Source organism: Lissotriton helveticus, chromosome 2_1 (assembly GCF_964261635.1).
Source record: "Lissotriton helveticus chromosome 2_1, aLisHel1.1, whole genome shotgun sequence".
In the NCBI taxonomy this organism is placed as follows: Eukaryota; Metazoa; Chordata; class Amphibia; order Caudata; family Salamandridae; genus Lissotriton; species Lissotriton helveticus.
The window spans coordinates 1,794,191,913-1,794,215,066 of NC_136059.1; the positions used below are offsets into that span (position 1 = coordinate 1,794,191,913).

Consider the following 23,154-nt stretch of genomic DNA (forward strand, 5'->3'; position numbering starts at 1 on the left):
TTTAAGGGTTTTTAAATCCTTGTCGGAGGTTTTCCGTTAATACCTCATATGGGTAGCATAATTCTCTGTGGCTTACTGTGCTGCGGTGGGTTTGGAATTTACTTACTGCAGTTCATCTAGGTCAGTTTGCTGCTATATGGCTCAGCACATCAAAGCAGAAGAGAATTACAGTCAACATTGTTATTATCAACCAAAGGACATTGACTTCTATTCAGGTACTAACAGATTGACCGTCACATCACCTAACCCTGGCCAGAAACACCTGTCACTCATCTGCAGAGTTGCTGAGCAATGTGTCTCCCACCAATGTTGACGAAAGGAACAAAAGCTGAAGCTGATTTCTTTAATCATGGAACACAACATCCAGCTGGCTGGCCTACCTCAGGGTGTTACACAGCAAGAAAGACTGAGGCCACAATGTACACTTCACAGGCTGGCGAGGTTGTGAGTGCATGCTGAGAGAAGCACGTGACCCTGCTTCACCTTGAATCATGATGCATGCCATGGTCCAGGCTGGAGAAGGTTCTTTTCTCTTTGTTTACCTGACTTTTATTGCCTGCTCTGGTGATTTCTTTAACAGCATGGGAATGATTTCATTTTTGTTTATATTGTGTAATACTTTCTACATGACGTTATTAATAATATTGAGATTTCTCATACGTATGGCTTGTTTGCCTCTTCTATCAAGCCTTTTCAGGGTTATACAGGAACGTACTCAAGTTTGTGCTGAAGACGGTGCTCAAAGTGTGCCCTTCGTTTGCATTGATCTAGAAATGGAGTACTCGCCCCATCTTTAATTTGTATGTGGTCTGGGATTAACATTCTATGCTCTCAACTGTGGAATGCATATGGATATTTAGACTATATCCAATGTGCAAGAAAAAGTCCATGCAAAGGATCATGAAATGTAGGCTAGTGAGATTTTTTGTTGAGCGGAAAATAAGCAGTGAAATACTGTATTCACATCATGCACAAACCATACTATATTTCTGAATGTGTCTGTAATTTACAGTCATGAGCTGCGTGCCATTATGTTGTTGTGCTTTGTTTTCTCCCTTTCAGTTTCCTGGTCAGTTTCATGGTGGATGCTCGTGGTGGAGCCATGCGAGGCTGCCGACACAATGGGTTGAGAATCATCATTCCACCAAGAAAATGCACTGCGCCAACAAGAGTGACCTGCCGCCTGGTGAAACGCCACCGGCTTGCTACCATGCCTCCAATGGTGGAAGGGGAGGGTCTGGCCAGCCGTCTGATCGAAGTTGGACCCTCTGGGGCTCAGTTCCTTGGGTAAGGTGCTATGTGACAGCCTCTAAAGGCAGAGTCTGGCTGAGTAACTTTGTACGACTAAGAGCAACAGCATAAAGTAAGCAAGCACTGGCCTTCCAGGGTGTTGTGTTGAGCCAGCAGATATTCTACCTGATCCATACATGCATATAGCAAAGCTGATAAGCTATCATGATTGTGTTGCTTGTTTGCTTTATTGAACAGCATCCTCTTTTCCAGTGTGTAGACTGCACCACGTAACATTTTCCTAGTTGGGGTTAGGACAGATAAGCTTCAGAGAGGCACCAGTTACCATACACTATTTTCTACATCTACTTCACAGTCAGTAATGGCATTGAGGTGTAAACTATGTATTCAGGCTACTCCTGGGCAGACACAGTTCTGCTCTATCTGAACCTCAGAGAAGCCAGGAACACCACCTGTGTTTAATACATATGTACACCAGCACAGACTACTATGGGATATTTAATGTACATTTTAAACTAATTAAACATTTTCTATATTTTTAATGAAACAATTCAGGTAGATTTGCCTCCACATAAAATAGAAATACAGAGCTTGTTTTCCATAGATCATCCTTTTTTGCATCAACAGGCAATGGCACACATAGTGTATGCATTTTGTGTACTGGAATTAGTTCTGTTGCCAATATCTTCTTGCCACACTTGCATTATAGAGAGTTTATAGCATGTACCTGAGCAAAAATGAGGCTTTGAGCAGTAAGTACTATTTATTTCACTAGCAGGATCTAAAATCGTGCTCCTTTCCCTCCACTTGTGATGAGCGAGTGCGCCAGGCAGGGTAATGATCAATGGAAACGCACGAGCCATCTACCTAATTTGGACAACAGTAATTTCCACTATTGTATGTCTACTGTGTCCCACTGTTAGGGTCCCATCGCTTTCATTCTCATTATACCCATTGAAATTAACACTGCACTGACTGGCAAACTTACAGAGATTTGTCTGCATACTTTGAATAAACTGTTTTGTTATGCATCTGGTCCTTGCTATACAGCTTGCAATTTGTTGTGAGGGTATGGTTCATGGCACAGACATTCTGCAACCTGTACTGTTTCTACCACATCACATTGTTTATACATCAGGGCACAATGCCAGGATTCACAGGGCTGATGGTTGTATGCCACAAACCCCTATGAGTTGATGCCTTATGGTCTATTGTGGTCTCATGATCTAATGAAGCCTCTAGTGCAGTTTGGCCTCAGATAACCTTCTGATATCACCAAGGGCCAATTAGTCCCATGGATTTTTTTCAGCATGGGTACGGTGCGTGTGTAGATGAGTATGAAGCTGATTCTGTACTTATCTTGCATGCACCACAAAAGCTTTGGAAAGCATTGATTAGAAACATTTCACCATAAGAAGACCAGTATCTGGTTCATGCTCTAGTGGTTCGTAAGTAGCGGATCCGAGATCATCTGAATTAGTGAAGCAAGCTGAACGTTGATGGATGTAGCGTGAATGGGTCGATAAATTCCATCACTTACATTTGATGCTGCTGGGATACAGGGCCATTCCTGTCAATGCAGGAATTAATGTTCATTACAGTCATCCTGCAAATGGGGCACCACCATTTGATGGTGTACTGCACTGTGTCTTTTATTTAATAATCATCGGTCTTTCCCAGATCAGGCTGTGATGTGAAGACCATTCATAAAAGTGATTGATCGTCATTGATGACAAGCACAAGCATTGACATACAATATTCTCAATGGAATGAATGGTCCCATCATATTTGGAGAGGATGGTGGTTCTCTTCACTGACACTCATACAATAGTAGAAGGACACCTGAAAAATATAAAGCAATACATTGAGTTGAACAGGCCTGCACCATAATTTATTGAAAGGGGCATACATTGTTAACTAACCCCAGTGGGGTAAATTGGGAGTTCCACACCCCTTTGGATTTTCATGAGTAAACACCTGAAGCCAAGATAACTTTTTTAAAACTGTCCTGAAGCGTTTATAGGTCTGGCTTATGTCTGCCATCGGGTTCAGTACAATCCATGTCCAGTTTCCTAGGACTCGATTTTTTAATGGCTAATGCATTAGCACATTCCAGTTGATCCCCCTTAACCTCAGTTGACATACAGAGACCATTCCCAATGGAAGCTGCATCCCAGCCTACAACCACAGCTCAGCCACGTTAGTGTGGCCAGATAACTCAACTGACACAGAGGTTATGGTGACCCAAGATTGGTTACTAAATAACAGTGCACAAGGCTATGGAAAGGTTTGTGTGGAAGTCATGACCTAAACCCATCCAGTATCTGAATTGGTCATACCACACGCTCTGTATCAATTTCAAAGAGATCTATGTTATCAGCAAGTAAAATGACATGCCAGGGTAAGAGTATGTGTGGAATCTATGCTTTATGGCTCCACCTCACTGCTTCACATTTCTCCACCCTGCCAGCGCTAGTTCCTCCAGCCTTGTGTGAACAATGGTTGGATGGTATTCTAGTCCTGCCACACCACACCCACTTTAAACACGATTTTCACAGTCTTGCGTTCAAATACCAAGTGCCTTTTGTACACAGAGCTTTTGCGTTTGCAAACCTTATTTAATAAATCAGATAGTTAGCAAATACTAAAACCCTTTTTAAATGTACTAAGTCCATTTAATTCTTCAGAAAAAAAGTTTCTGAATCATTAAATGGGATTAGGAAACAATAAAGATATGCTATTTGGAAGGGGAATTTTAAGGGTGTCCCTTTCAAATTGGGATTCCTTAAGGTGTATTAATGTTTTGCGACCAAATTGTGGTAGCAAAGTATTAATATTTTACCACCAACTAACAGGAGGTAGTAACCCATTCGCAAAGTAAAAGGGGTATTCAAAAAACATTTTCCCCTATGTGAATCGTTAAAAACATTTTAAAAAGTTTCTAAACATTTTAATTTTTTTTGTTTTTTAACTGCATCCCATTTTCCTTTTAAGAAAACGGGCTGCTATTTAAAAAAAAAAAAGAAAGATTGTTTTATTTAAAAGCAATCTCAGTCATGGGGGCATGCTGACCACAGCAGGTCACCATGCTTATGGTGTTAGCCAGTAGTAGTGGGTCACAATTGCGACTTACCTTATTAATATTAATGAGGTAAGTCAAATTGTGACCAACTGCAATTCTCAATAATGGGAATCAGCCTATAAATACAAGAATCAGTTTGCAAAATAAGAATGCATTCAGTAAAACCTGGTGCGCAAATCGCGACCCCTTTTACCTCTTACATATTTGTACACAAGACCCAGGATTTCTAAAGACCTTAAATGGGACATACCAGTTAGATCATAAACTGAGCCACACCACCAACCAATGAATGGTTTAAAAAAACTTTCTTTTGTTGTTGTATCACATGACATTTTCTTTCCACCTCAGTAGATCCTAAAAAACACATTAAATTTCCAGTTGGGAATGTGAAGATTATCTTGATGCTGCTGTATGTAGGCTGAACATCTTTAATGCATCAAGGAAACCAAAAGAAGCAAGCAACTGCATGTTAGTTTTTTGAAAAGGCAGAATATTCTTTCACATAAATACATGTCTGATTTTGTTGAGTTTAAACACTTGCCTGGGGTACCAAGGTTCATAGATCCTTTAATCATTTTCAAACTTCCTATAAAATTCAGTTACTTATACATTGACATGAGAGCTGTGTTTAAGAGACGATCTGGAATGATTCCCCCCATAAGGGCCATCAAGTCCATCCAGAGTGACCTTTTCCCTACCTAATGTAAATTGGAATCTTTACTTGATGTCCAGCTTTACACTTGCAATCCGCTATCATTTCAAGCAGTAGTTCATTTGTTCATTTTGATATTGCAAGTTAGACTTAAACATCAAGGAAACATGCCAGAGCAACAACGTAGCAACGCGATAGATGTAAATTATGTCATTATGTTACTCAGTGTGAAAGCCTCAGAGCTGCATTCCATTCCACCATTTGCAGCTTATCTGTTACTCTACAAAAGAAAATCAGTCATATGTGGACTAGTCTTGGCTAAAGCTGTCTAACTGGAGTGGCATCACAAATGCGCATAGGCGCACAAGCTCTGAGTAAGGGTGAAGGGTGAGACACTCATTTGTTGATTGCTTTGGTTGTTTATTGATGACACAAACTAAAATTATGAAATACAATGTTACCCAGAGGAATTTCCATTAGTAAAGATTGATTAAAACATTCCCATCAATCACTAGTTTCCTCTAAGAGTGGAAAAGGTGTACTTATTGATCTGGATAGCACAGCACGAAGCACAGGCTTCTAAGAAATGTATCCGTCAAGTTGTCTCTGTTAAGAGTGAGAAGAAGGAGACATTATTCCTGATTGTTTTTATTAATGCTTTGTTATGTATGGGCAGTTATTGACCCACGTACAAAAACCCAACACCATCAGGGACTGCTGTTAAGAAGCAGATCCAGAAAACAACATGGGCTAAATACATCTGGTCAAAGTCAGTGCTTTTACAACAGTAGTGGTACATTTTCCATTGAGAAACTAACATTCAAAAATAGTTCTCCTCTAGTTGATCATCAAACAGCGACGAATGACTGCTTAGACAAAACTCCTCCCTAGGTAAAAACTAACAGCCCGAATAAAATGCTTCTAGCTTTTGGATTGAATTGTTTTCTGAAATTAAGGGTGTGAAGATAAACATATATTTAATGAAGTAATTAGATGAGTGTGTAATTCTTAGTTCTCGTTGTTTTAGAAAGTCTCTATAGTATATCATATATTTTTATAATAGTAAGTTTCAAACTGTGCCTAGAGAGAAGAGCTGTAGCAACAACCATTTTAGTACAATGTTGCACGCTAGGCCGATGCCTAGACGTAATATAAATTGACTAGCTTTCAAAAACTCTTTATCACAGGTGACCAGTTTCTTAAATCAGAGCACCATTTGAAGTGTGCAATGTGACAAATGTACAAAACCGGTTTTCAGAGGGTGTACGGTGTAGGATTAATTACAGTAATTACTACAATTGTTCAAGGTCACTATGCTTCAAATCACAAAAGGCAATGTGGCCTTTTAAAGGGTGCAGACCCAGTGGTCTGAGAAGAAAAGACTATGAAACTGAGGACTCGTGCCACAAACCAACGATAAACAAGTTCTGAGTTGTTTCAGTTTCTGAAAATAACTGGACTACTCCACCCATTTCGAAACAAACCTACACTGTCAACAGATTTCTGTATTCCAAATGTGTGTGTTTATGATAGTGCATGCCTGCATGCTTATGTATGTGTGGTCGAGTTCAGTCATGTGTGAGTCTGGCTGTGGGTTAACGTGTGTTCTCATGGGCATGACTGTGTGTTCATATATTTGATATTGGCCTCTTCCTGCATTATTAAAAATCATGGGGCATATTTACAAGGGCATTGCGCCACCGGAGCGTGACTTTTTGCGACGCTCCGGTGGTGCTGTGCTCTGCTACATATTTACAACGCGGCGCTAAGACACTTTGCATGGCTTAATGACGCCTTGTACATATGGTCCTCAACGCAGTGTTTTTGTTCAAAGGGGCTTGCAAGGGTGCCTGTTCTGGTGCTAGGCTGCTTTTTTTGCGCTGGTGCAGTGGTGAGTACAAGAGCGCGCTGTATTGTAAATACGGCACATTCCTGTACTTAGAAAATGACACAGCTCTTGGCAGCAAAATTGCTTGCGGCTCCGCACTGCGCCATTTTTTTGTAAATATACCCCAATGTTTTGTAGTTGGCTCTGTGGCATATTGACCTATCCTGTCTTCTCCAGTTTTACAGTGATGTGTGCAGTCCATTTCCATTCACTTAATTCAGAGGCTACTGTTGTGTTTACTCTTTTATCATTAAAGTGACAGACTTTGCATATTACCTGCAACATTGTAGGTTGTGCTCTTTCTGCTCCTAACTCATACATTAAGAAGTGGATCACTCCAGATCATTATTGAAATCACATTGTATGTAACTGAGGCTTCACATGTAGCACTGCCAATTTTCCTTCATTATTTCATGGTGGTGCATCACTGCAAACCCGTTCACATCCTCAACGCCATACACAAAGACATAGCACACTACTTGTGCATTCTACACAGTGGCCTACTTAAACTTCTTGAACAGTTATTTAAGCAATTATGAAAAAACTTGAGCATGTTATCTCTATTTCCTTCAGAGTAAGTTCCACATTCCCCTCTTGGTTTCTATCCTGAATGTTGGATATTCATGCAATGTGCCACTGTGATCTTCTGTGGTACCACGCACTGACTGATTCATTCTCGCAAATTTTACCACTGTGATCCATGGTGCTCCTGGCAGAAGCATGTTACTAAGTTGGTGTTCATGAATGGACATAATATTTAGAGGAGTGAACGCGTCTGATGAATGTCTGTGAGGTGACGTTTTGTGGTCTAAGACCAGACCCAAGGTTTAAATCGTCCATGACACCCTGCATGGATGAACTATCTACTGGTGCAGTTCCTGATTCCTGTGTGTGGGACACACGAGGCACTGGGACAGGCTACGAAAAGCAAAACAACACAACTCTGAAAGTTTACCTATCTTCTTTCTTCCAATGCTGCTTTGGATGCATTCAGTAAACTTCACCTGCCTACTGCTCCTCCCCCTCTTAATGAGGGTGAAAGCCTGGTCAGCAGGATCCTGCAGCTTGGGCCTCCCGGGACCAAATTCATTGGGTAGGAGATATTTAAGTACAACTGGATGGATGCCAGTTCCCCATTCTTATATTATAGTTTTTTTTTCTTTTTACCATTGTGACCATGGCATTGTCCCCATTTTATGATTTACATTGTGTTTGCCGTACACTAGTGGACAATTTACCCAATCCCTGTGATATATGGTTTTTGTTTTAATGGATTGTTTGTATCCTTTTTTAATTATAGGTGTGTTTTTTTCTGTTAAGCATGATATGCCTCATACTACAGATGCATACAACAGAGCTGCTACTCTTTTTACAAAATCTATTATGTGTTTGCTGCACTGCTAAAATAGTAATAGTTTGGTACCAATGAAGGCACACACGCAGGGGTTATGGATTGGTGGCATTCTTGGCAGGCCATTATTGTTTTTATTACCCTTAATGAAAAGAGTGTTAGCATAATTTGGAGAAATAGAAATAAAATATTATGAATCTGTTTTTTTTTTCTCATTATTTCTATTTCCTGAAACAAATACATATTTGGTGACAGAATTTGTGTTGAAACCTTGGCCCTCAACATTTTTATTTAGAGTATGTGAAAAGGTTTTAGGTGGCCAGTGTTCCTAATTATTTATATGGACAGTCTTTTGACACAGGAGCCTACTAATTACAAAATAACTTTAAAAGTCAGTTGATTTAAATAATCAACGGGGTAGTCCAGGCTTGTCGAAAGATTAAATAAAATTCATAGGTGCGTGAGATCACGTTGTACTAGCCTGAGGCGAAGGCCTGGGCTTCCCGCTCTGCCTCCACACTGAGGTTGTCTTTTCATGTAACCAACACAGGCCTGTGATTGTGGAGATTCCTCACTTCGCAGCGCTTCGGGGCAAGGAGAGGGAGCTGGTGATCCTCCGCAGTGAAACCGGGGAAAACTGGAAGGAGCACTACTGTGAGCACACCGAGGATGAGCTGAACGAGATACTAAATGGCATGGACGAAGGTGAGGTATACACTTATTCAGAAGATTAGCTCTAAATAAAAGAATTGGAGAAACCTTATTCTTTTTGACCAAGGCCTTAATAGATTGACTTCTGTCTTTTATTAATGGCTGGAGCTTTGGTCGTTTTATTTTTAATCAATCTTACTTGTTCATAAGCCCTCATTGCTATACCCAAAGGTCAATGATTCCCTGGATCATGACGCCCACTCCCTTATGTTTCCACATGCACAGAAAGGGTGCAATGTACAGCAGCTATCCCGGGTAATGTATGGGTTAAACATAATTTTATCTAGATCAATCTTTGGCACAGCATTGGAATTTAGAGATTGACTCTATGCTTGTGGGTTCCTTTCACTTCGGTTGCAATGTCTGCTGGTCATATCACAGATATTTTATGCGTTTATTTTATGTTAAGTTTTTTTTATAAAACAAGGACTTGATTTCAAAGAGTAGTGAAGTGCTTTAAAAAGACATTTCCTGTGTAAATGGCCGTGCATAGAAGAGTATGCATAAGTGGCTGTGTATAGAAGAGTATGCAGTCTGAAATCATTTTAAGGTCGGATTATACAAACCGGAGTTTGACTGGAAGGGAGAAAGGAATATTGGAACTTTACACACTGAGTAAATAAAGTTTACATTTTACATTACATATTACATCATAAGAGACCTCTCACAGATTCTTGTACAAACCTATATTGTGATTAGGTCATTCAGTAGCCACTGAGATGTTACTTTAACTGTCTTTCTAAATAAATGTGTTGATACGCATCTTAGTAAATATGTTCCCAAAGTTATTCAGATTTAGTAGCCCAAACAAGTGTGGTAGGACCTAAAGGAGACAGTTTCAAATGGTCTCCTGGCTGTAAGTAATAATAAAAGTTAAAGCAATGCCCAGGAATAGAGTGGTCTTGTAGAATTCAGAGAACTCAATGTTGGGCGGGAGACTTTATCCAGCTATTAGGGCTCAATTGTCTGAGACACTGTTTCAAACAGCATTTACATTCATCAGATTGACCTTGCAGTCTGATTTGATTACTTTTGATGAAGCACTTTATTTGTTTATAATAACTTCAGAAGATGCTGTAGATTTCACACAAATCATCAGCAATTGGTTCAGTAACGCCCCATGCCAACTAATGGAGCGTGCTAGGTGTCCCTCCCCGTCAGCACTCACTTTGTGGCTGTTGATACAAGTCTTCTAGACATGTGATTGTAATATTACACAATTCCTATTTTTTCAGAATTGCCTGTTGCAGATTTGATACATCATTGCGAATAATGAAATTATTCACCAAATGCATTTTCTTGTTAGACTCGGAAAGCTTATATGTTAGGGCCATTTATCATATCCTCTCTAGCCGTTATGCCCTTCTTAGCGTGGGTTACAGACTTGCTGACAACTAATTTCACTTAATCTGCCATTAATTTTCACATAGGCCATGTTCGCACTGGCTGCCAAGTCAAAATGCTTAATGGCAGACGACCGTGATTTCATGCAGAAAGTAGTGAGGGCATGAAGTATTCACATTCTTTGAGTTTGGTGAAAACCCTAAAAGACACACCTACAAGCTCAGAAAGACTTTGGGGACAAAAGACACTAATGGACACATGAAGACTGGACTACACGAGAATGATGATGAGCACTGGTACATCTACGGCTGCAAGAGTGTCACAGGGGTCCTAATAGGCACAGGTATCATGAGAGAAAGAAATCATCAGTAGATCGGCACAAAATACAATACACATAGAATCATGGGCATAGAAATGCTGTTGTGCACTTTATTATGTTATATAGCGCTCAAATGCCTGAAGGCTTCTTGGCCCTGCCTTTTTCTCATTGAGTATGAGAGGACTTTACTTCTTTGGGGGTACTATCAGGGCAGAATTCAGGGTGTTTATTGGTTAAAGAGCCAGGTTTTTAATGCCTTCCTAAAGGAAGAAGATGTATCATTTATTTTAGTTTGAGGGTAAGGGTGTGCCACAGTTTAGTCGGGCAGGTGACAAAGCTTCTGCCTCCTTACAGGGTTTCCTGAGTTTAGGGACCATAAAATCTTTTGCAGCCAAAGACCAGAGTCGTCTAGAAGGAATGGACCGGGCAAAACTGTGTATTAGAGAGCCAGGTCATAAGTTATGAAGGGGCACATTAGCAAGAACCTCGTTAAAATTATCGCGATTTTAGCAGCAGGAAACTGCCACTACAACAGTGATAGTGGGCTTGCTAATATGCATTATAGAATTCCAATAGAAGCCCATGTTAGATGTCCTGCACATCTAACCTGGGCTTTTATTGGAATTCTATAACACATATTAGCAGGCCCATTATCGCCATTTTAGTGACAGTTTCCTGTTTCTAAAACGGAGATAACTTTAACGAGGTTCTTGCTAATGTGCCCCGAAGTGCCTTGAAGGCAATACATAGACCCTTAAAAGCAATTCTGTTTTCTAATGGTAGCTAATGCTTCCTTGAGTGCTAGAGCTGCTGACTGGTGCTTAGAACATGTAGTCTACATATGTCTCTGCACTCAGGAGATATTCTTGTTATGAAGTATTCTTGAGGTAACTACCTATAAAGCATAGAAAGCAAATAGGAAAGTCAGACTTGATGCTAATATCGTAAATAAAAATCTAACTTTTTGTAAGATTAGTTTTTAAAATTTTGCATCTCCAGGAAAGGTAATCTTTACAAAGCAGGCAAGTACCACTGTATTGGTATTTCTGCTTGTTGAAATAATTTACTAGGAGTTTCATAGTTTATGATTAAATACAGTATAATTGCTGACTATGTTTCTCACAAAAGATATTTCATTTGCTTCCCAGTGCTTGATACATATGAAGAACTGGAGAAAAAGCGAATCTGCCGGATCATCACCAGGGACTTCCCACAATACTTTGCAGTGGTGTCACGTGTCAAACAAGACAGCAACCTAATTGGGCCTGAGGGTGGAGTGCTGAGTAGCACCGTGGTGCCACAGGTGCAGGCTGTCTTCCCGGAGGGTGCACTCACCAAACGGATCCGTGTTGGCCTACAGGTACCGTATTCACAAACTCATTAGCAGCGGGATCATGCAATCAATAATGTAGATGTGCTGTCAATAGTTTATTGTGTTTGAAGATGTAACTTGCCTTAATGTATAACAGGAAAGAACCAAATGTGGAATAATATACTGCATATCTATATTCAGCTCTGTGGTGCTCCCTTGGGAATCTGAGGCACAACCTGTACAACAGGATTCTCCCACGAGTGGCTCTTGAGCTACTGGTAGCTCTCCAGCTACCTGTAAGTAGCTCTTTTGTGTACAGTTCAGTCTACTAAATTAGAAGATTTTGCTTTGTTGAATTAGTATATGTATACCCAAATTCAAAAGTGTGTGTTAAAGATGAAAATGTGTGCATTTTCAGAACTGATATTATCCAAAATATATGGAAAGCTGATATTTGAATCATAAATCATGCAGCACTGCACACTTATTACTAATATTATTATGATGGCACTGGGGTCATTGTGGCTGCGGGTGTTATGTATTACCCTTGTAAAGACATTCCAAATTAACAAAGCCTTTGTTACATTACTTTTGGCAATGCTGCAATGAAGTGTTTACAGCTAGTAATCTTTCATACAGTAGCCTCTTATGTAACTTTGTCTGATCTGTAAAACACTAATATTATTAGTAAGTCGCGGTGATTTTTATTGAATATAAATAGCTCTTGTTAATGAAATCGTTGGAGACCCCTGCTTTACACGGGAAAATAAAACACTTCTCATAAGATCATCTCAGTGATGAATGATATGCCACCGGATACTTGTGTTTTCATGTAATCATCTTGACTCTTCCCATCCAGGCCCAGCCTATGCACAGTGAACTTGTCAAAAAGATTTTAGGCAACAAGGCAACCTTTAGCCCAATCGTTACATTGGAGCCAAGAAGAAGAAAGTTCCACAAGCCCATCACCATGACTATTCCAGTGCCCAAAGTCTCCACAGATGCAATGATGAATGGCTTTGGGGGTGACACACCCACATTAAGACTGCTGTGCAGCATAACGGGTGAGTCTAATTTACCTAAATATCAGAATTATAAGTGTAGGGACATTTGTCTTTAGTGCAAGTGCACCACAACATAGTTTTAGCTACAAGTCACAAATACTAAATAAATATTCATCAATGTCTGTAAAATTGAAATGACAGTCATATGATCATTTACACAAATTAGCATGTTTCTGTAGCTGTGATCTGTTCTGAAACCCCCACCTGGTATTGTCATTGAGGTCATGTGCATCAATACTTTTATACATCATGCCTCTCTCAATAATGCAAAGTAAAGCCTAATCCATACAACCCTTACATGTGTTTGGTACAGGGGCAGAAATAGCACAAGTTCTTTAATCGGTATTCATAAGGCAGTTGGGTTGGGTCCTGCCCAGTATCATATATCACAGGAGATGTCATATATCACGAGAAATTGAGGGAAGGGAGGAAAGTAAAGGAAGTGGATCGGCAAAGCAGATTTTACAGAAAGTTGAATGAACAATATGTTTCATGGCTTAGATAGAAGCATATCCTAAGTCATACTGAAAGCTCTAATATTAATTATTCAATTCTTTAGGAATCAAATACCTTTAACAAGTCCAACATGAAGGGGAAGTGCAGTGTGACTTCATAAAAACTGTACTCAATGAAAATTATAGAAAAATTAAATGGCTCTAAGATGTGATTTTTAAAAATGTTTAACTTGTAGGACAAGCGTGAAGTGGAATATTTGAAAGTTGTACTCATGGTTCACTAAGACTGTATACACTATTCCGTCAGATATGGTGAAAAATAATGTCACATTAAAAAACTCACGTAGTGGGTGCCTTCAGACTAGTACTTAAGTGTAGTGTGTGGTATCCTGGTGAAAAAACTGCCATGAAGTAGGCACAATGAATGTTTTGTGGTTCTCCGTCCCCACAATTTCTGTTTCATTCAGCAGACCCTTCTGAAACGGAACATCATGCAACACGTGCATCTGTGCTGCTGTGTTGTTTGCGAAAGGAAGCCCCAATGCAACTTAGGCTGATTATTTGTGTTGCTAAGGTTCTATTCTGTCTGGTTGTCTGGTTAGTGCATAATAGGACCCAAATCTTTCAGCATTCACAAAAATAGGTAACAGTTGAGGGCAATATTATTATTGGATTTAGACATTATTTCCCTTTCAAAATGGACTCCCTTTTTCATAAATAAATATATGTAATCAGCACAAACTAATTATCAGTTCCAGGCTTTACACTTCTTCCCAAGGAACCATCCTTGTAAGTAACATTGGATCTACTGTGATACCAGGTAGCCCATTCCCAGAAACGTGTGTTTGTAAGTTAACCCCTTCCACGCTCATGACGAGCTGGGCTCGTCATGCAGTAGCCTCCTGCTACGCTGATGACGAGCCCAGCTCGTCATGAATAATGGTGTTTGTAAAGTTACAGCACAGGAGAAAAATCCCCATAGCGTTCAAGGTGTTAAACAGGCTCTCGCGGATTTAAATGATATTTTCTCAGTTGTAGACTTTCTTTATTATTATGGAAAACAAGGGGATTTTCCTCATCTCCATGAACATCTTCAGAAGGGCATCCTATTACACAAAGCCAATAGTAAATAATGTACCTCTTGGATTCGTCTCTTCGCTGTCATGCGCGATTGCCTTGTAATGGAAATAGAAATCTTCAATGGGTCTCAGAATATTCTCAGCATTCAACTTTGCCTAAGAAGGCCTCCTGATCACTGGTAACGGCGCTTTAACAATGATGTAAAACTGTGCCAGTAGCTCACATGACCTACCAATGGACGTTTGGGCATCCACTTACCTCTTTCTATTATTCCTCTCTCGTACCCTTGATGAGGCTTTTAGGCTGGGAGACATCTTCAGAGGTCCAACTGCTCCTCTCTCTGTCAGGAAAAGCTCAAGGAAAATGCATAAAAAGTAAGGTGTCCATCTCCCAGTCCTACAGTAGTCACATACGTTCCCCCTGGAGTTATTTTTCAGTATTAGACTTTTTCCCCAATGACATGTAGACAAATGACACTTTCTACATAAGCACTTTGACTTTGTTCACAATCTTAGTTACCATTTGCTTTCCAAAGTTCTGTACAGCACTAATTCTCATGATCTTGTGATTCCCCTGGTCCTGCCGTATGAGAGAATTATTTTCCATTTTTCTGCTGAGCCTACATTTTTGTATCTCTTCTGCATGAATTTCACATATTTCTGCTCAATATGGTTGGCCTGTATCTCAGCTCGATAACAAGTTATCATATTTATTTCATTAAACCAAATTAAGAGAAATTCAAATGCATTCACAATAGTGATGAAAGGCATCTGCATACTACAAAAATTATTTGGGAGCACTATTTTTTCATCCAATGCACTTTTTCTGTATGTCTGCACAAAAATAGGTAATATTACCCCTCAAATGTTTTGTTAATAGATAGTCCAGTTTAACCACGTACCTGTTTATCAAATGCCTTGTCCTTCCCTGTTGTAGATTACATGCATTGAGGAAGCTATATGTCCATAGCTAATGTATTGCTAGATATGGTTCTAACTGATTTCAGCTGTAAACAGTAATTCAGTCACCATGGTTCCCTATACTACCTAGTCTAATTTTGGCACAGACTCAAGGTGGGCCGGGGAATGGATAAATCAAGGGGTGAAAGGAAAAAGTGTGTGTTTGTACAGGGGAGGGCCTAATCCTCCCATGTACACTTCTCTGTCAAGGAGAACTCCATACAAATGCAAGGGTCCAGGGCAAAAACAAAGTTTTAGGCCAACCTCGATGAGGGAAATGGTTGGATGCAAGCACCAGGTTGGTTGCACTTAGAAACTTTATTGGTCTTTTTCTCTTCAAATGTGAGGTTGGCGGGGTCCTCTGGAGCATGAGTCCAGCTTTGGGTTCGATTTTGTCAGATCAGCGAAATCCACAGGTTGTTGAAAGCCTTGGTACTCAGCAGAATTCAAGGCTACTTACAAACAGGGAAATAATTGTAGTCCATGAGCCTCGAATTCTGGGTTCAGGAACTGTTATCTTTGGCTTACAAGTTGCAGTCCGGTAGCAAGAAGATTCCTCTCTGGCACTGGCTGGAACTCTGGGGTATATTACCAAGGGTGACGATAGGCAATTATCGCCGGTTTAGCGGCCGTTTTCGGCCGCTAAGCGGCGATAGTTCTATCGCTCTATTAGCAAGCTGTCGCTAACTGATGTTAGCGACAGCTTTTAGGTGATAGTGAGCGGTCATGTCAGCAATGTTTATCGCTAATGACATGCAAAGTGGGCCTACCCAACCTGTTAGCGACTGAAAGCAGTCGCTAGCGTCGCTATCGCTTACTAGCAAGGCAGGCATATCGATGGAAATATTCCCGCTAATGCCAAAAACCAACGCCTGCTCAGACTAGTTCTTAGCCATGTTATCCAATGGGAGGTGGATAACATGGCTAAGAGCATTTCGTCGCTAATGCGTGAATATCGCTGTATACTCAGCGATATTCACGCATTTCGCCGCTATCGCTGGATATTTTAGCACAATAGAGAAAAACGTTGCTAAGAGCATGTTTTCTCCGCTAACATATCCAGCGATAGGCAGCGTTAAAAAAAAGTCGCTAAGCCTATTTAGCGATAATTATCGCTACTTGTTGGTAATATGCCCCTCTATCTCTTGTTTACACCAGCAAAGTCCAAGGCAAATCCAGGGCGAACTGGTCAACTGAGCACTTTGCATGTGCCGAGCTTCTTTTGCTTTTGTTTTCCTGAATATTAATAAGAGGCTAACCAACTAGAACCTGGAATCCACTCATTGATCCTTGGCACAAGTGGGAGCAGGCCCAGGTCTTTGGGGTCTAGTAGTCCAGTGCACCTACCGTCCAAAGTCCAGTAGGTGCAGCAGGTGCAGTCATCAGTGGTGCAGCTTCTGTTTCAGGAGTTCACAGGTACAGCAGGTGCAGTTCCTCTTCTATTCTTTCTGGCTCCAGTAGTATTCTTAGGCTGGAAGCCAGAGGTGCCACCTTTTATGCCAAGTTCGAGTATGTGAGTGGGGAGGACTCAGTTGCCGATGGAGCTGCAATTTGCCCCGGAGCAAATCTACCCACATTTACATCACTTCTTATGGGATTGTCACTAAACAATCCCACAGTTCATTTCTCTGCCCAAATCCAAGATGTTAAGGTTTGTCCCTGGGACAGAGCCATGGGCACACCCCTGAGGTGTCGCCAGTATAATGTTCCACCCCTCCTAGAAATCGGTTCTGCAACAGGTTTTCCCCTATGGAGGAGATGCCAGCATGTCTGCATATTGAAATGAGTGGTACATGGAACAAATGGCCCTAGTGGCCACAATGTTGAAGAAAAACCATTCAACAACGCCTGTAAAATTAATTCAAAACAATTTTGCAATACGTTTAACAGATTTATTCATGTGGAACAAGAGGTCTTACGTTCACAAGGAACACATCAATATTTATACATTGTCGTGCTCAATGTAAGAATTGATTTGATACATTGGTGTTCTAGGTTTGGGGGTCCCAGGTGGAAGTTAGCACTGAGCACATGGGCTAGTGAAACGCAAGGTTAGCCTATGTGGCCACCGTCCCTCCTATGGTTAAAATAACTTCAAGTTTTCACTGTCAGGACATGTTAAGTTTGAATTCGACATGCCCTTGTTTTTTAAATCTGGCACCCTGCCTTATAGGCAATTAAGGCCTTCCTTACGGATGACTAACAAATATTAAAAGGGAAGGTCTGGACATGGCAAAAAGGTTTTTTCACTCTGTCCGTTTAGCAGTTTAAAAGCTGTCCAACAAGGCTGCAGTAGCAGACCTAGAGCCATGTTTTTATGTTGTCACAACTTTGGTGGCAGAACAAGTGCTGCAGTTCACTGGTGACATCTAACTTACTATCCCTGGGTACACCTGATACGATATACTAGGGACTTACAGGTAAATGTAATAAGCCAATCAGGGATTAGCTAATTGGATATACACATTAGAGGGGTCAGAGTACCTGCATTGGTGGGGCCTGGACAGCAGCGCCTAGTGCACTTCAGAGTCGAAAAGCCAGCAACATCATTCCAAAAATGTATGGAGTGATTACACAAAAAGATCTCCTTTTTTAAATGCTCAGATGCATTTACAAGGAGTTTGGTTGATAAAGGGTTGTGGCTGGTAAGGCCATGCAAAGCATCATCTTCTGACTGATAAAATGAGGGTTTATTAAGTGAACAGATACCTCTGGAAGAAATGTCCCAGCGCCTTGGGCAGAAGACTGGTTTCATGGATATGATGTTATGGCTGAACAGGCTAACATATTAAAACAGCACAAAGGTGAACTTTTTATTCTTTCCTGAAACTGCTAAGACTGGATGGAGTCTGATGGGACAAAGTTGTTCCTTGCTTTTGAAGTAATGACCAACATTGAGGAAACTCCAGTACAATTTATTTTAATTTGGGGTTCACTAACAAACTTTGTGAGTTGGAATGTAAAGTGCGGGATGGTAGATACCAAGAAAAAAGCCAGGACATGTAGATTTCTGGTCCGATTGTACAAATAGCTTCATGAGAAAAACATAAAGCTTTTAATAGGGTCCCATTAACAATCAGTAGCCAGAACAGGTTAAACAGGTTAGACGAGATAGATGAACTTCTGTTAAGGCCTAAAACTATACCTGCCACAGCATTGTGGACCACTTTCAATTTGTGTGAAATATATTTTGGGTGACCAACTGACAAGGAGTTACAATAGTCAGCTATGGAGATGACCAGAACTTGCAACTTTCCCTAGACGAGGAAGGCAAGTAAGGAAGAACTTTCATAAAAATGCTTAGCAGACGAAAATAGGTGGTGCTAAGAGTCTTTATAAATTCTTCTTGTGACAAAATTATTCAACTATTTTGATTAGGGCAGCATTAGCATTGTGGCTATTTATGGGCTATAATTGTACAGTGAAATCACCCTCTAGCTGAGGAGGTGTTTGAGAACAAATAGCAGTGACCAGTGAGCACTTCTGGATTTGGCCACCATGTTTACTTTCTGCAGTTTTGAAGTTTTTCTGCTATCCTAGCCATATGGCAGTAAATTGGATCCTGCTGAGAGGCTAAGAATAGGACAAAATATTAACCCTGTGATGGTGTCTGGGGTCACTGTAGCTCTTGATGTCACTTCCTCTAGCCATTGCATTTTGGTGACTCAAGGTCTCTGACTTGCTCCAATTCTGTAGTTGTTAACAATGCCTCTATTAGTGTTCTGATGTTTTACATTTATACATCATTCAGAATGGAGTGCCAGAGAGTGGACCTCGAGAAACAGGGACCATTAAACTGACAGATCAACTTAAACATAAAATAAAAGAAATTGTGGATGTCATCCCTATGGAATAAGGTTCTTCCACAGATAAGAGGCCTTGTAATTGTGCAGCGGGAGGACAGATAGAAATAAATGGCATAAAACCATTAAAATCTGAATATCTTAGTATAGAAAGGATTAGTTATCACATGGATGAAATCTGGATTAGCAGGAGTAGAGCGATGATGTATTTTGACATAAACTGTCCATTTTCATTTTAAGATAACGACGGATGCAGCTCTTTTCACTCTACGTCTTCCTTTGTCCTCGGCTAGCCATCGCTGTAGGTTTCTGTGAGGATGGCATATACAGGACTTCCTCTTCCTGTTTGCACAAAGATAACAAAGCAGAGCGTGTAGGACATATTGTGAATTGCCTTTATTTATTGCCACAAGAAATAGCTTGAATTTCTTAACAAATCATAGTAAGAAAATGAAGCTCTTTTGCAGTAACGTTTTCACTTATCAAGCTAAGAACAGTTATCATTTGACACAGGGCGGAAGATACTGCACAAGGATTACAGGGATACAAAGTTTTTGATGAATAATTATCAACAAACATTTGTCACAGGTCACATAGCAGCACATGGAGTGATGCATCTTGCTACACCTATTAAGAATTACTTTATTTATTGAATGAGTATCCTTTCAATACCACAATGTATCTATTTCTCCTCAGGTGGGACAACCCCAGCACAATGGGAAGATATCACAGGAACCACACCACTAACATTTATCAATGAATGTGTGTCCTTCACCACAAATGTATCAGCCAGGTAGAGTAAAACCAGATCTACTCACCAAGGTTTTGAAATGTGTTCTATGTATTTCTTACGTTTTGTTGAAAAACCTTTGCCAGTTGGTGTCATATGCTTTAGGCAATACAAACTTGTATGGGTTAAAGTAAAAGAGAGTCTCTCAATACCTTGTTGAACACTTTGCATTTCTAATTTCTGATTTGTATATCTATTTCCATTCAGGGATATATATTTGAAACATCCACTCCTGCAACCATTCTTATATATATCATATGTGAAATAGTTTTGGTTTAGAAATTTAGTTGTGAGGGTTTAAAAAATTATTACATTTCATAGAGTTAATTCTTGAAATCATATCATACAAGTTCGGATACTCCATTCCTTGCTATTACAATTGAGGAGGTAAGCTGTTGTGACATTATGGCAATATGTTGTATCCGCACTTTGTCAACAATGTTGCTATCCTCAGACATCTGACTTAGTCAGATCGTTGTTTCGATGTCATGCATTCAAATATGTGACATGCTAACTTAAATCCATACAGTTTTGTATTACAATGATAGCACAATGTCCTTACTTTGAGTGCCGTTGTGATGTCCGAGTCAGGTGTTTATGCCCAATTTCGACTTATCAGTTGTTTGCAAATCATGTGTGGTCCCAGGGTTTTAGTATCACAAGAAGACATTTTATGGCCAAAGTGGTGCTCAAAGTAAAATTCAAAGTCGGCTTATGAGTAGGATACATGTGTACTTCAGGCTAGTCTTCATTTCATGCTGGGGAATCCAGAATTAGGCCCGTAACCACCACAGACATGCTCATCTGCGCGTTAATCATATTTCCCTCGATAATTTTTATGCTCAGTATTATGGTCCTCTTCGGGTCTCTCATTTGCAATCCTCATGTTGTCATGATTCAATCCTATTGATTAGGATTGAATCATGACAACATGAGTATTGCAAATGAGAGTTGGTTGAATGTAGAACGCACTCATTTTTTCTAGATCCCTTCAAGGCTCATAGCACATAAAAAGACCCGAAGAGATATGTTGTTATAATTATATGTTATGAAGGGGAAATGTTTCTTCGCTGGTCTATAAACTTTATTCCCTTGGGTCCTAAAATCCTATTGTTGTGTTTACAGTATTATGGGCCACCTAAGAATGAATGGATCATTGTATATTAAGCAGAAATTGTGTGGTTGTCCAATTTGTTTTCAATATCAGTTAAAAAGATTGTTTTGCAGTCTCCTACCAATTAGTGATCTTTCCACTATGAACAGATGAGAGCAACTTCATTTCTTATTTTATAGTAACCTCGTGAAAAGTGCTGTACATTATCTTTTAAAGGGGGATTGCTTAGTTGTCAGTACTGTTAAGAAGTCATTTAGACCTGTGAGCTAATCCCACAATGGGTGAAAATTACATTTGTGTCTAGTAAAGCCATAGTTCCCATTAGGTTCTAAGTACAATTGAACTTTCTTCTGTTGGTGCACAGTGAGGTAAGCCAATTTTATTGCAGCTGGTAACTTGATATGAAAATGCAAATAATATGCATAAAACAGACACAAACATTGATGATAAATGACTCAAACAGTAGTTTGGTGAGTGAATTTTCACCTGGTAATTTTTCTTGGGTAAAGCTATTAGAGTGATTTTGATCATTGTTAGTATAGCACATTGTGGCCAAAATAGATGGACTTGTCTGAGTTAGTTTATTTAAAGGGTGCATGAAGGAGATTTGCAGATGGAGATTTGTGTTTGTCAGCACCAAAGTACATTGCGACCTATCAGTTAGTTTATTTAAAGGGTGCATGAAGGAGATTTGCAGATGGAGATGTGTGTTGGTCAGCACCAAAGTTTTTTGCGACCTCTCAAAGCCACCAAAAATCCATGTCCCAAAACAAATACAGAAGCCTAAATTCTTACATTGGTGAAACTGCACAGGTCATTTACAGTAAATAAATAATAACCATGAAATAAGGAAGGTATGTATGATTGTAGACATTCATGCATGCTTAAATTTCTAGATGTACCATACAGTGTTGGCTGTTCATGTTGCTATTATTCAAATTACGGCTAATTACTGGTAAGGATCGTTCACTGAGGAAGTTATTATGCAGTATCCCCTGCTCTTTTGTTGAATACAGGGCTGGTTCTTACATAAGGCGAGATATGTCTGCAGCCATAAGGCATCACCTAGTGGTGGTTCCAAATTACTGAAACTTACTGAAACATACCAAATTACTTGTCAGTGTCCTTGCAGTGTTCCAGCTATCAACATTCTAGTTAGTCTGAAGTTATAGAAATTCCTAGATAGTTCCTGAATGATGCACTGGTAAAAATGCTAATCTATCACTTTTACCTTCACTCTTCTGATCACGTAGTTTACCAAGAACTGGATGGGACACACGTGATCAATTGTGAAACAAGAAATGTAAATGAGGGAGTGAGGTTATCTGCCACAAGAGGTGCAACTAAATGATGAATGAATGGACAAACAGGTGGATGAAAAACTGAACAAATGAATAAACACGCAAATGCCAAGAAACATATTAACTGTCTACCACAAAAAAGGAAATGGTGACAGTTCAATGATGCCCAGCCTAAGTTATGATATTTGACAGCAATATCAGATTATAAGGGGCAGGTTAAAGCAACAAAAGCAGTATATTTTTCAGGACAAATTCTCAGAGCTCCCAATCTCAACAAAAAGTTATCTAGAAATGTTGAAGATCTACACAACTCTGTGGCGGTCCAATCCTTCCTGCAGCAATGCTTCACACCTATGGCAATCTGGCCTCCCATTTTAAAACAATATTGATAAAAATTAAATATGATATTGACACAGAGTCCATAGAACCTCCAGACATCCCAAATTCCAATCTATTATGCACTGCACGTTAGAATAGCGTCTCTCACTTCATCCCCATCTCACATGGGGTTCAATATTTATGACTTAAAGTAGACACTTGGGCTCACCTTCTGCTTCTTGTATGAAATGATTGTGTTAGGCCCTGATTCTCCTTCATTTTCAACAACTCCCTGTCCAGGGGTACTCTACCTTCCTTGAGACTTAAAGGATCTTAACAACTACCAACCAAAGAAGCTTT

General features: G+C 39.9%; 1 protein-coding gene across 6 annotated transcripts in view; it reads left to right on the plus strand.

Annotated features, from left to right (window-relative positions):
- The window catches only part of ANK2 (ankyrin 2), a 1,987,506-nt gene that overhangs the window by 1,640,668 nt on the left and 323,684 nt on the right, over positions 1-23,154 (plus strand). For all 6 annotated transcript variants that reach the window (XM_078676735.1, XM_078676733.1, XM_078676736.1 and 3 more), the window contains 5 exons: positions 1,063-1,287; positions 8,775-8,929; positions 11,747-11,958; positions 12,770-12,974; positions 19,968-20,064. In XM_078676735.1, the coding sequence (XP_078532861.1) occupies positions 1,063-1,287; positions 8,775-8,929; positions 11,747-11,958; positions 12,770-12,974; positions 19,968-20,064 (894 nt within the window). The remainder of the gene's footprint in view (positions 1-1,062; positions 1,288-8,774; positions 8,930-11,746; positions 11,959-12,769; positions 12,975-19,967; positions 20,065-23,154) is intronic.